We start from the raw sequence: 14,834 nt of genomic DNA, 5'->3' as shown, positions 1-14,834 counted from the left end.
AAAAACTGCACCCCTCAAGGTGCTCAAAACCACATTCAAGAAGTTTATTAACCCTTCAGGTGTTTCACAGCAGCAGAAGCAACATGGAAGGAAAAAATGAACATTTAACTTTTTAGTCACAAAAATGATCTTTTAGCAACAATTTTTTTATTTTCCCAAGGGTAAAAGGAGAAACAGGACCACGAAAGTTGTTGTCCAATTTGTTCTGAGTACGCTGATACCTCATATGTGGGGGTAAACCACTGTTTGGGCGCACGGCAGAACTCGGAAGGGAAGGAGCGCCATTTGACTTTTTGAATGAAAAATTGGCTCCAATCTTTAGCGGACACCATGTCGCGTTTGGAGAGCCCCCGTGTGCCTAAACATTGGAGCTCCCCCACAAGTGACCCCATTTTGGAAACTAGACGCCCCAAGGAACTTATCTAGATGCATAGTGAGCACTTTAAACCCCCAGGTGCTTCACAAATTGATCCGTAAAAATGAAAAAGTACTTTTTTTTCACAAAAAAATTCTTTTAGCCTCAATTTTTTAATTTTCACATGGGCAACAGGATAAAATGGATCCTAAAATGTGTTGGGCAATTTCTCCTGAGTACACTGATACCTCACATGTGGGGGTAAACCACTGTTTGGGCACATGGTAAGTCTCGGAAGGGAAGGAGCGCCATTTGACTTTTTGAATGAAAAATTATCTCCATCGTTAGCGGACACCATGTCGCGTTTGGAGAGCCCCTGTGTGCCTAAACATTGGAGCTTCCCCACAAGTGACCCCATTTTGGAAAGGAGACCCCCCAAGGAACTTATCTAGATGCATAGTGAGCACTTTAAACCAACAAGTGTTTCACAGAAGTTTATAACGCAGAGCCTTGAAAATAAAAAATAATTTTTCTTTCCTCAAAAATGATTTTTAGCCCAGAATTTTTTATTTTCCCAAGGGTAACAGGAGAAATTGGACACCAAATGTTGTTGTCCAGTTTGTCCTGAGTACGATGATACCCCATATGTGGGGGTAAACCACTGTTTGGGTGCACGGCAGGGCTTGGAAGGGAAGGCACGCCATTTGGCTTTTTGAATGGAAAATTAGCTCCAATCATTAGCGGACACCATGTCGCGTTTGGAGAGCCCCTGTGTTCCTAAACATTGGAGCTTCCCCATAAGTGACTCCATTTTGGAAACTAGACCTCCCAAGGAACTAATCTAGATGTGTGGTGAGCACTTTGCTTCACAGAAGTTTATAACGCAGAGCCATGAAAATAAAAAATAATTTTTCTTTTCTCAAAAAATTTTTTTTAGCCCTGAATTTTTTATTTTCCCAAGGGTAACAAGGGAAATTTGACCCCAAATGTTGTTGTCCAGTTTCTCCTGAGTACGCTGATACCCCATATGTGGGGGTAAACCACTGTTTGGGCCCACGTCGGGGTTCGGAAGGGAAGTAGTGACGTTTTGAAATGCAGACTTTGATGGAATGCTCTGCGGGCGTCACGTTACGTTTGCAGAGCCCCTGATGTGCCTAAACAGTAGAAACCCCCCACAAGTGACCCCATTTTGGAAACTAGACCCCCAAAGGAACTTATCTAGATGTGTGGTGAGCACTTTGAACCCCTAAGTGCTTCACAGAAGTTTATAACGCAGAGCCGTGAAAATAATAAATACGTTTTCTTTCCTCAAAAAAAAATGTTTAGCCCTGATTTTTTTATTTTCCCAAGGGTAACAGGAGAAATTTGACCCCAAGAGTTGTTGTCCAGTTTCTCCTGAGTATGCTGATACCCCATATGTGGGGGTAAACCACTGTTTGGGCACATGCCGGGGCTTGGAAGTGAAGTAGTGATGTTTTGAAATGCAGACTTTGATGGAATGCTCTGCGGGCGTCACGTTGCATTTGCAGAGCCCCTGATGTGCCTAAACAGTAGAAACCCCCCACAAGTGACCCCATTTTGGAAACTAAACCCCCAAGGGAACTTATCTAGATGTGTGGTGAGCACTTTGAACCCCCAAGTGCTTCACAGAAGTTTATAACGCAGAGCCGTGAAAATAAAAAATCATTTTTCTTTCCTCAAAAATAACTTTTTAGCCTGCAATTTTTTTATTTTCCCAAGGGTTACAGGAGAAATTGGACCCCAAAAGTTGTTGATCAGTTTCTCCTGAGTACGCTGGTACCCCATATGTGGGGGTAAACCACTGTTTGGGCACACGTCGGGGCTCGGAAGGGAGAGAGCACCATTTTACTTTTTCAACGCAAGATTGGCTGGAATCAATGGTGGCGCCGTGTCGCGTTTGGAGACCCCCTGATGTGCCTAAAAAGTGGAAACCCCTCAATTCTAACTCCAACACTAACCCCAACACACCCCTAACTCTAATCCCAACCCTAACCACAACCCTAACCCCAACACACCCCTAACCCTAGTCTTACCCTTAATTCCAACCCTAAGGCTATGTGCTCACGTTGCGGATTTGTGTGGATTTTTCCGCAGTTTTTTAAAAATCTGCAGGTAAAACGCACTGCGCTTTACCTGCGGATTTACCGCGGATTTCCAGTGTTTTTTGTGTGGATTTCACTTGCGGATTCCTATTATGGAGCAGGTGTAAAACGCTGCGGAATTGCACAAAGAATTGACATGCTGCGGAAAATACAACGCAGCGTTTCCGCGCTGTATTTTCCGCACCATGGGCACAGCGGATTTGGTTTTCCATACGTTTACGTGGTACTGTAAACGTGATGGAAAACTGATACGAATCCGCAGCGACCAATCCGCTGCGGATCCACAGCCAAATCCGCACCGTGTGCACATAGCCTAATTCTAACCCTAATTCCAACCCTAACCCTAATTGCAACCCTAATTCTAACCCTAATTCCAACCCTAACCCTAATTGCAACCCTAACCCTAGCCCTAAGTGCAACCCTAGCCCTAAGTGCAACCCTAGCCCTAAGTGCAACCCTAGCCCTAAGTGCAACCCTAGCCCTAAGTGCAACCCTAGCCCTAAGTGCAACCCTAGCCCTAAGTGCAACCCTAAGTGCAACCCTAAGTGCAACCCTAAGTGCAACCCTAAGTGCAACCCTAAGTGCAACCCTAAGTGCAACCCTAAGTGCAACCCTAAGTGCAACCCTAAGTGCAACCCTAAGTGCAACCCTAAGTGCAACCCTAAGTGCAACCCTAAGTGCAACCCTAAGTGCAACCCTACTCCTAACCCTACCCCTAACCCTAATGGAAAAACAAAAATAATTATATTTTCTGTATTTTATTATTGTCCCTACCTATGGGGGTGATAAAGGGGGGGATTTATTTACTATTTTTTTTTATTTTGATCGCTGTGATAGAACTTATCACAGCGACCAAAATGTGCAGGAACGAATCTGCCGGCTGACAGATTCGGCGGGCGCACTGCGCATGCGCCCGCCATTTTCCAAGATGGCGGCGCCCATGAAGAAGACGGCCGGACACCAGGAGGGACATCAGAGCTAGGTAAGTATGGGGGGGTGGGACCGGAACACGGGGGGGGGGGAATCGGAGGACCTGGGGAGCGGACAGGAGGACCGGGGGAGCCGACAGGAGGGAGGAGGGGAGCGGAACGGAGATCGGGGCAAAAAGGACGACTGGGGAGGCGATCGGTGGGGTGGGGGCAGATCGGGGTCTCCAACCATGGCAGATGCTATTGCAGCATCGGCCATGGCTGGATTGTAATATTTCACCATTTTCATAGGTGAAATATTACAAATCGCTCTGATTGGCAGTTTCACTTTCAACAGCCAATCAGAGCGATCGTAGCCACGGGGGGGTGAAGCCACCCCCCCTGGGCTGAAGTACCACTCCCCCTGTCTCTGCAGATCGGGTAAAATGGGAGTTAACCCTTTCACCCGATCTGCAGGGACGCGATCATTCTGTGACACAGCATATGCGTCACAGGTCGGATTGGCACCGACTTTCATGACGCATACGCTGTGTCACAGGTCGGGAAGGAGTTAAACAAATACTGAAGTATTTGAGTATAAGGTCTAATAGTTCATGGCTTTAGTCTAGAAGAGTTTGAGGACCAAATAGGTTTCCTTTAACGCACTGTACAGAAGGTTGAGGTACTCACATTATGGTCTTCAAGTTCAGACACTTTCGTAGGGTTTTCATTTCCAAAATAATAAAGTCTGATAGCGTGGTCGCTGCCACCGACCGCCAAAAACATTCCACCTGCAACAAACAAAAGCGCGCGGGTAGTAGAATTAGACCATGTTCACACAAGACAGATTTCATGACACCTGTAAGTGAATGGTGAGAGCAGGGGAGAAGCATGCCAATCTCTCCATTCATTCACCAGCAGGCTGATACAGCAGATGGCATACTGGGCGGGATGGGAGTCGGTAGATGCAGGTCTTATAGGATTAGTAGCGGCTGATTGAGAACGTTTGCAGATTTTCCATATGCAGCAAACCTGGAAGGAAGCTCAATGGCGCCGATACCCTTCTATATAGAGGTGCATGTATAAGCCAGAAAATTAGTCAGGAGCACCCCCTTTAAGGTCAGCCGCTAAATGCTAACATTATTATACAGAGACACATACAAGTCATAATACAATAATGGAGATGACTACTCACCGGCACTGCACGAAGAACACAGCATCTGAGCTCCAGGACCAGACTTTTCAATGAATTTCAGGGGATGATCACTGATAATGAAGGAAAAAAATACAAATATATAAAGAAATAATAAATAAAAAGAATTCTGCATAAAAGCCATGGTACGCACTTGAACTGTAAGGTATCCACATCCCATTGCCATAGGCAGACTGTAGCATCTCCGCCGGTAGACACCAAGTATCGGGTAGAACCTTTGATCAGTGGGCTGAACTAGAAAAGAGAAACCATGTAAAGATTGAAGCTTATTGATTACTTTATTACGCTGGTTTACATAGCGCCAACATATTCCGCAGTATTTTTAGGCTTTATGAGACCCAATGGGGACAGCGTGAGCAATCTCAAACCCCGATCAATAAGTCTTTGCAGCGGGAGAACGTACAAACTCCTTGCAGATGTTGTCCTTGGTGGGTTTCGAACCCTGGACCTCACCTCAGTGCTGGGAAGTAATGCTAACCACTGAGCCATGTGAGTAGGCTGGGTTCATACAGGTGTATTTCATAGTCTGTAGACTGCAATGTCAGGCGAACTGAACATTGGTTTCCTGACCAAAATTTACATCCATCTGCGTTTATAAGGCTGCGAGTTTGGGTTGGGGACCTGCGCTCAGATCAGGTGTTGTGGTTAGTATATGAGTCAAGAAATACACCAGTCTGAAATTGGCCTTAATTAGGTTGACCAGCATGTTTGTTTTTTCATTTTATGCCAAATAGTGAAGTTACTAAAGGGTTTGTCTTCAGTTCCTATGTTCAGGAGCGCAGCGCTCCGCTGCCTCCTGCCTAGATGCCTGCCATGGTGAAGCAGTGTGCTCCAGATTAGAAAAGAGGATTTTTATTATTTAATTTTTTTTAATAAGAAGCAAATTGCAATGTTGCTTGTTTTTACACTACACAGTTTTACCCATTTAGAAAGGTAAGTTAACCCCTTTGGAGTTTCAGTTAATGACAATTCTATAGAACTGTTGGATATGGAGATAAAAGAATTCGGACTCTGACAACCCCTTCTGAATCCCCATTGCTCCCCCTTGCAAAATAACACCTATATTCACCCCAGCATTTGCTTATCTGGGGATCATATCACATTGTTATATCACCCGATCCCCGCGCAGTCAGCGATGGCCTCACTCTTCCCATCTTCAGATGTATCATACACCTAGGGGAAGTGAGAGCAGCCCTAAGTGTCCATGCCATGTATACAGAGCTGCCGCGATTATTGCTTTACATGATCCAAAACTCCACTATATTGTTAAACACTGGCACAATGGACAAAACCAAAGATAGAAAAAAAAAAACCACACTCTCTGCTGTAAGTAAAAGCAGCAGTGCCACGAGCCAGTATGGGAACAGCTCCTATAGACACACAGAGTGCTATTGTATGGTGTTCCTCTGTAAGGCACCATGTCCCCTAAAAGCTTCGCTACTAGGAGAAGGTGAGTCTATAAAAACACAGACTTGCACTACTGCAAATGCAAATTTGCAGCATGTGAATTAGGCTCTAATCAATAGGGTGATGGCCAGGGGATGGGATGAATGAACGCAGCTTTTATTATTGGAAATGATGCTTACAAGTAATGAGGTAACAGCCCCTGAGTGACCTTGTAGCACCGCCATGGGTGCACAGGTTCGGAGAGACCAAACTCTGATGATCTTCTCACAGCTTGCAGCAGCGATCAGGGTGTTTTCACAGTTCACAGTAAGTTCAGAGATCTCGGCTGAGTGGCCTCTTAGTGTGGCTAGCAGCCGTCCATCAAGTGCAGACCAGATCTTCACCAAGCAGTCATCTGACCCCTGAGGTGGGGGGGGAACAAAAATGAGAAAAATTATCAGAGGCATGCAATGTCATCATCTGAACAGGAACAGCTTTGTCTACACAAGTTTTACATATTGCACCGAGCTTACAGGAAGAAGCGGTGACAACAGGTGGACAACACAGCTGTGATCAAACAGAACCCTCTACATCACGCCCCGCGTACCTTTCCAACAGGACAGCAGACACAAAGCAGAGAGCAGCCGCCGCCGCCCAATGCAGAGAGCAGCCGCCGCCACCCAATGCAGAGAGCAGCCGCCGCCACCCAATGCAGAAAGGAGCCGCCGCCACCCAAAGCAGAGAGCAGCCGCCGCCACCCAAAGAAGAGAGTAGATGCCACTAAGTCATTATTGCGGAAAGTCAAACAAATATAATACAGAACAATCCGCAGCAATGTCTTTGGTCTGCTCTGCTTGCTGGCATAGCTAGCCGTGGCATCATCAGACCAGAGGTACAGTAATTACCACCATCTTATATTTTTGATTACCATGCCACCTTTTTATTAATCCGCGCGTGGCTTTTCGATAGCAATCTTGCCCATAATGGCATTACTTACTAATTCTCCACAAGGTGTAATAACTTGTGGTGGTGTGGTTTATAGCTTCTTTATATAATTTTCCTCTGGTCTGTGGTGCCTTTTTTCTTTTTGGTACTGTTCACCATTGTTGATATTGTTTAATATTTGAATTGTTATTATTCAATAAAATTACTTATTTACTATTCTAGTTCTGTTGTGCAAAAATTTTCTATAGGGTAATATCTTCCTTGCATGGGACTATTTATAAGTATTCCTTATGGGCACAGGGGTTTTGAACTATTAACCCTGTGTATTGTTTGTCTGACTGGTGCTAGCATAGCTGTAGATGGATGGGCATGTGACCAGACCTGTCCATTAGTGGCCTCCATTAAATATTTTACACATTTATATAACTCTTTTACAGACTTAATTGCTGTCCCAACTGGGGCTCATTATATAAATTTCCTATCAGTATGGCTTTGGAGTATGGGAGGAAACCAAAAGAAAAACACGCACACAGGTCTGGTCACAAGCCCCTCCATCTGTGGTCACATTAGGGCAGATAGGGTGAAGATCAGAGTAAGAGGGGGCAGCAATATATTAATGAAGTCACTGACTCCGTTCTTCCTGTAACCTAGTGTTAATACTTAATGTGCAGTTCCCAACATTAAAATGAGTTGACAACTTTATGTTACCTCCTCCCGCCATGACTAATTTTGTTTCTCAACTTGTTTATCTCAGGTGAAATTGTGAAAGAGAAAAAAGTAATTAACACAGATTTTCTGGTGGGAGTGTTAGTTTTTGAAGAGTTCATTTTTGGGCAAAATTGACCTGACTGCTGCAGTCACATAGCCCTATATCGGGACATCAGTGCAGCTAGAAGCAGAAGCTAAAGGAAAGGAGAATCGGAAGAGGAAAGGCAGAGATCGGTGAGGCGAGCATTAATTGTTTTTTTTGTTATTGACCCACTTTTCACACATGGTTCACTCCAGACCACTTTAAAAGTTGTCAGTTTTCAGCAACCATGTCCAAAAAGTTACAGGGTTTGAAGAAACCCAAACTCCATGAAAATGGGACCTTTTTATGGTATTATGGTCACAGGATCCGGAATCTCGGAAGAATCTACTGCACTTAGATCGATCACTATGGATTTCCAAGTTCTATTCCGTAGACCCGCAGATGTAGCAGTCACAACACAGATGTGTAAACCTGGCCGATTTCTTCTCGTTGGTCTGCAGTCTACTTACAGTGAAAATTCTTTGACCGGTGCGATCAAAAGCAACGCAGTAAACAGAGGAGAGGTGGCCGAGAATCCTCTTGTGCATCTTGATCTGTTGGTACATGGTGACCGGAAATGCAGAGTTGAAGCACACAGCACCCGTTAAGTGTTTGCCATGGTGGACATTCACTGAAATGCACAAAACACCCAGTTATGTAGTGCACGAAGATATTAAAAAAAAAAAAAAAAAAAAAAAAAAAGAAAAAAGCTTCCCCCCACCCCCCATCACAACGTACCGATATTTGGAGGTTTCCTCACATTAATAGGCACTTCTGGGGGTCTCCCTCGTTGAAGAGTAGCAAATATTTTGTGGCTCCACTGAGCATGTCTGTAACCTAAGAATAATTTTGCTTACATTAATAAAAACATTTTAGATGCAATAAATTTAAATCAATAAGAGTAGTCATCTCGCTTGCGCCAGGCAAAAGCGCTGCGGGAAAGCACCAGGGCCGGGGGAAAGCGCCAAACACAAATAGCTGTGGCCACAATGGGGAGTAAAACAGGGAAATGCGACAACCCCTTGATATTAAAAAAGCTATCCACTGCAGTCTACAGTTGCGGACTTCCGCATTGGTATGACCTCAAACAACTGCCCAGAGATGTGCACGATTGACAGGTATGTTGCACATGTCTTTAATAAACAGGACATGTCCGCGATAATGATAATTACTTCCTGTAATTTGATTTTCTGGAACCAACAACAGCACCAGAGGATTCCGTCAAGGACAGGAAAAAAAAAAAAAAAAAAGAAAAAGGTAGATGGTGAAAATCAAGTAGCTGCCCTACAGATCAGCTCGAGAGTGGTATTTGCAATCTGTGATCAAGAGGAGGACATGACTCTAGTAGAGCGAGCCTTCAAACCCTACGGTGGGGAGAGACCAACAGAAATGTAGACTAAAGAAATAGCATTCCTAATCCAGCCGGGTAGAAACCCCTTTTTTCTCCTTCTGGACTGACATATTTCACTCTCAACTCTGGGCTATTTAGAGAAGACCGGTTTTAACATTAGTCCGGAGATTACAGTTGGTGCTTTTAAAAATCTATGGAGGAGAAAAGGAGGATGAGGAGCAAACATCTGTGGCACAATCTTTGTAAAGACTTTTGAGGCCACTGAGATCCCATTGGAAATCGCCAGAACTGGATAGCGAACCCAGCAGTTTCTCTGGATATTTACTGTTACTCTTAAAGGTGGCGTTCGTTTTCAGTAAATACTGGTCCCCAGACAACCCCCTTTAAATAATTTTTGATGCTTTGGAAGGATGGGTAAATGGTCATAGGAATCTTGGAGACCCTATGTGGATATAAAACAATCTCTGGAGGTAGCATCTGGTGATTTTGGGTTAATTTTTTTACTAAGTAAAAAGAGGATTGTAGAACTATTTCCTTATGTGATTTATTTGGGGCCTGGAACCAACACTTTTCCCAAAAACAAGAGAACTTCCAGTTTTAAGGAGACTGGCCTGCAGCTGCTGCTAGGACCCTGCTGACTATACATCACTGCGGGGCAGAAACTGAATTCCAAGTTTAACCCTTGGTATCTTATTTCCAACCACTTGCTGAGATGTTTATCCAGGCAAGTAGAAATCTTTCTAGTCTTCCAACTACCTCAGGCTTTGAGTTATTTATGTACCAATTTTTTTTTAGGCAAAATGTCAAACAAAAACCCTCTGCTTTGATCCTAAAAAATTTCCATCCTCCATGCTCGTATTTGGGACTTTTATATTGCTTATTCTTTGAAAAACAGTTACGGTACCTCCTGAATTATGGAAGGAAAACCTCTTTGCAGCCACTGCCTTGGCCAAGATAACTTCTAAAACAACTAAATAAAAAAATTCCTGCTGACAAGGAATGCCACACAGACTTAAAGCAAACCTGTCATCAGAATTTTGCTAAGTAAACTACAGGCATTGTCAGGTTGGCGCTGTTATACTGATTAAAATGATACATGGGCTGAAGAAATCTGTCTTGTGGTTCTTGTGTAATCTGTTTGCAGCTTTGAGAATGAGATGCTTGTGCTCCAGGCGGGCTTTTTTTTTTATGCTCTGGCCTCATTATTCTGGGCTTAAATGACAGGTCACTGAACCTTCAGTGACCTGCCTCTTATTTTAAATACTGCGCCTGCACATTTAATATTGTGCGCATGCGCCACCGGCATTTTGGTCACTGAAGGTTCAGTGATGTCATTAACCCCTTCATGACCTTGCCGTTTTTTGCAATTCTGACCAGTGTCCCTTTATGAGGTAATAACTCAGGAACGCTTCAACGGATCCTAGCGATTATGAGACTGTTTTTTCGTGACATATTGGGCTTCATGTTAGTGGTAAATTTAGGTCGATAATTTCTGAGTTTATTTGTGAAAAAAACGGAAATTTGGCAAAAATTTTGAAAATTTCGCAATTTTCACATTTTGAATTTTTATTCTGTTAAACCAGAGAGTTATGTGACACAAAATAGTTAATAAATAACATTTCCCACATGTCTACTTTACATCAGCACAATTTTGGAAAGAAATTTTTTTTTTGCTAGGAAGTTATAAGGGTTAAAATTTGACCAGTGATTTCTCATTTTTACAACAAAATTTACAAAACCATTTTTTTTAGGGACCACCTCACATTTGAAGTCAGTTTGAGGGTTCTATATGGCTAAAAATACCCCAAAGTGACACCATTCTAAAAACTGCACCCCTCAAGGTGCTCAAAACCACATTCAAGAAGTTTATTAACCCTTCAGGTGTTTCACAGCAGCAGAAGCAACATGGAAGTAAAAAATGAACATTTAATTTTTTAGTCACAAAAATGATCTTTTAGCGAAAATTTTTTTATTTTCCCAAGGGTAAAAGGAGAAACTGGACCACGAACGTTGTTGTCCAATTTGTCCTGAGTACGCTGATACCTCATATGTGGGGGTAAACCACTGTTTGGGCGCACGGCAGGGCTCGGAAGGGAAGGAGCGCCATTTGACTTTTTCAATGAAAAATTGGCTCCAATCTTTAGCGGACACCATGTCGCGTTTGGAGAGCCCCCGTGTGCCTAAACATTGGAGCTCCCCCACAAGTGACCCCATTTTGGAAACTAGACCCCCCAAGGAACTTATCTAGAAGCATAGTGAGCACTTTAAACCCCCAGGTGCTTCACAAATTGATCCGTAAAAATGAAACAGTACTTTTTTTTCACAAAAAAATTATTTTAGCCTCAATTCTTTCATTTTCACATGGGCAACAGGATAAAATGGATCCTAAAATTTGTTGGACAATTTCTCCTGAGTACACCGATACCTCACATGTGGGGGTAAACCACTGTTTGGGCACATGGTAAGGCTCGGAAGGGAAGGAGCGCCATTTGACTTTTTGAATGAAAAATTATCTCCATCGCTAGCAGACACCATGTCACGTTTGGAGAGCCCCTGTGTGCCTAAACATTGGAGCTCCCCTACAAGTGACCCCATTTTGGAAACTAGACCCCCCAAGGAACTTATCTAGATGCATAGTGAGCACTTATAACCCCCAGGTGCTTCACAGAAGTTTATAACGCAGAGCCGTGAAAATAAAAAATAATTTTTCTTTCCTCAAAAATGATTTTTAGCCCAGATTTTTTATTTTCCCAAGGGTAATAGGAGAAATTGGACCCCAAATGTTGTTGTCCAGTTTGTCCTGAGTACGATGATACCCCATATGTGGGGGTAAACCACTGTTTGGGCGCACCGCAGGGCTCGGAAGGGAAGGCAGGCCATTTGGCTTTTTGAATGGAAAATTAGCTCCAATCATTAGCGGACACCATGTCGCGTTTGGAGAGCCCCTGTGTGCCTAAACATTGGAGCTCCCGCACAAGTGACCCCATTTTGGAAACTAGACCTCCCAAGGAACTAATCTAGATGTGTGGTGAGCACTTTGAACCCCCAGGTGCTTCACAGAAGTTTATAACGCAGAGCCATGAAAATAAAAAATAATTTTTCTTTTCTCAAAAATGATTTTTTAGCCCACAATTTTTTATTTTCCCAAGGGTAACAGGAGAAATTTGACCCCAATATTTGTTGCCCAGTTTGTTGTGAGTACGCTGATACCCCATATGTGGGGGTAAACCACTGTTTGGGCACACAACAGGGCTCGGAAGGGAAGTAGTGACATTTGAAATGCAGACTTTGATGGAATGGTCTGCAGGCGTCACATTGCATTTGCAGAGCCCCTGATGTGCCTAAACAGTAGAAACACCCCACAAGTGACCCCATTTTGGAAACTAGACCCCCCAAGGAACTTATCTAGATGGTGGTGAGCACGTTCAACCCCCAAGTGCTTCACAGAAGTTTATAATGCAGAGCCGTGAAAATAAAAAATAATTGTTCTTTCCTCAAAAATTGTTTTAGCAAGTAATTTTTTATTTTTGCAAGGGTAACAGAAGAAATTGGACCCCAACAGTTGTTGCCCAGTTTGACCTGAGTACGCTTGTACCCCAAATGTGGGGGTAAACCACTGTTTGGGCGCACGTCGGGGCTTGGAAGGGAGGGAGCACCATTTGACTTTTTGAACGCAAGATTGGCTGGAATCAATGGTGGCGCCATGTTGCGTTTGGAGACCCCTGATGTGCCTAAACAGTGGAAACCCTTCAATTCTAACTTCAACACTAACCCCAACACACCCCTAATCCTAATCCCAACTGTAGCCATAACCCTAATCACAACCCTAACCCCAACACACCCCTAACCACAACCCTAACCCCAACACACCCGTAACCCTAATTCCAACCCTAACCCTAATCCTAACCCTAATCCCAACCCTAACCCTAATCCCAACCCTAACCCCAACACACCCCTAACCCTATCCGTAACCCTAACCACAAGCCTAATCTTAACCCTATTTCCAACCCTAGCCCTAATTCCAATCCTAACCCTAAGGCTATGTGCCCACGTTGCGGATTCGTGTGAGATTTTTCCGCACGATTTTTGAAAAATCTGCAGGCAAAAGGCACTGCGTTTTACCTGCGGATTTACAGCAGATTTCCAGTGTTTTTTTGTGCGGATTTCACCTGCGGATTCCTATTGAGGAACAGGTGTAAAACGCTGCGGAATCTGCACAAAGAATTGACATGCTGCGGAAAATACAACGCAGCGTTTCTGCACGGAATTTTCCGCACCATGGGCACAGCGGATTTGGTTTTCCATAGGTGTACATGGTACTGTAAACCTGATGTAAAACTGCTACGAATTCGCAGCGGCCGATCCGCTGCGGATCCGCGGCCAATCCGCGGCCAATCCGCTGCGGATCCGCGGCCAAATCCGCACTGTGTGCACATGCCATAACCCTACCCCTACCCTTAGTTCTAACCCTAGTTCTAACCCTAACCCTAGTGGAAAAAGAAAAAAAATATTTTCTTTATTTTATTATTGTCCCTACCTATGGGGGTGATAAAGGGGGGGGGGTTTATTTATTATTTTTTTATTTTGATCGCTGTGATAGAACCTACCACAGCGATCAAAATATACTTGTAACGAATCTGCCGGCCGGCAGATTCGGCGGGCGCACTGAGTATGCGCCCGCCATTTTGGAAGATGGCGGCGCCCAGGGAGAAGACGGACCGACTTCGGGAGGCTCGGTAAGTATGAGGGGGTGGTGGGGGGGTGGATCGGAGCACAGGGGTGGGGATCGGAGGACGGGGGGAGCGGACAGGAGCACGGGGGAGCGGACAGGGGGACGGAGGGTGGTACCGGACAGAACGGAGCACTGGGGAGGAGATCGGGGGCGGTGGGGGGGGGGGCCAGAACATGATTTCCAGCCATGGCAGATGCTATTGCAGCATCGGCCATGGCTGGATTGCAATATTTCACTATTTTCATAGGTGAAATATTGCAAATTGCTCTGATTGGCTGTTGCACTTTCAACAGCCAATCAGATCGATCGTAGCCACGTGGGGGTAAAGCCACCCCCCCTGGGCTGAAGTACAACTCCCCCTCTCCCTGCAGATCGGGTGAAATAGGAGTTAACCCTTTCACCAGATCTGCAGGGACGCGATCATTCCATGACGCCACATAGGCGTCATGGGTCGGGAAGGGGTTAAAGCCCAGAATGATGACTAGGCCAGACGGAGGGGAAAAAAAAAAAAAAAACACAAAAAAGAAACCCACAGGCCGCCCCGGAGCACGAGCATCTCATTAACTCAAAGCTGCAAAGACAGATTAAACAAGAACCACAAGACTGATTTCTTCAACCAAGGTATTCATTTTACTCATAGCAGCGCCAACCTTACAAAAGGAACATTCTTTTTGCCCAAGCTTTCCTAGGCCCCTCCTAAACCACATGTAGAGAATAAAACATTAGCATAGCACATCTAGAATTAGACTTGCCCTTCCCAGTGCAGGAAACTACAACGCATGAGGGAGGGTTGGATCACATACAGGATCACAAAACTTACTTTAACACGCCGCACTTGAACCCTAAAAGTGACCTCTGGTGCACAGCGGTGGGTCCGCACTCGTGTGTGCGCCAGTACGCCATTGGAAATAGTTGCAATCAGGGCTGTGTAGTCGGTAACTCAAACCTCTGACTCAGACTCAACTTCCCTGACTTACAATTCCAACTCCACAGCACTGGTCACTACTGAGCATGTCCATAAAGTGCAGCAC

The 14,834-nt window shown here is 44.6% G+C and overlaps 1 protein-coding gene across 1 annotated transcript in view; it reads right to left on the bottom strand.

The window, feature by feature from the left end:
* Positions 1–14,834, bottom strand: part of BRWD1 (bromodomain and WD repeat domain containing 1) — a 132,649-nt gene that overhangs the window by 71,934 nt on the left and 45,881 nt on the right. Inside the window, 6 exon segments of the mRNA XM_077293874.1 lie at positions 4,077–4,177; positions 4,582–4,652; positions 4,733–4,833; positions 6,186–6,407; positions 8,191–8,351; positions 8,459–8,557. Of these exon segments, the coding sequence (XP_077149989.1) occupies positions 4,077–4,177; positions 4,582–4,652; positions 4,733–4,833; positions 6,186–6,407; positions 8,191–8,351; positions 8,459–8,557 (755 nt within the window).

This window comes from Ranitomeya variabilis, chromosome 3 (genome assembly GCF_051348905.1).
Source record: "Ranitomeya variabilis isolate aRanVar5 chromosome 3, aRanVar5.hap1, whole genome shotgun sequence".
NCBI lineage: Eukaryota > Metazoa > Chordata > Amphibia > Anura > Dendrobatidae > Ranitomeya > Ranitomeya variabilis.
This window is presented reverse-complemented; position numbering and strand designations above follow the sequence as displayed.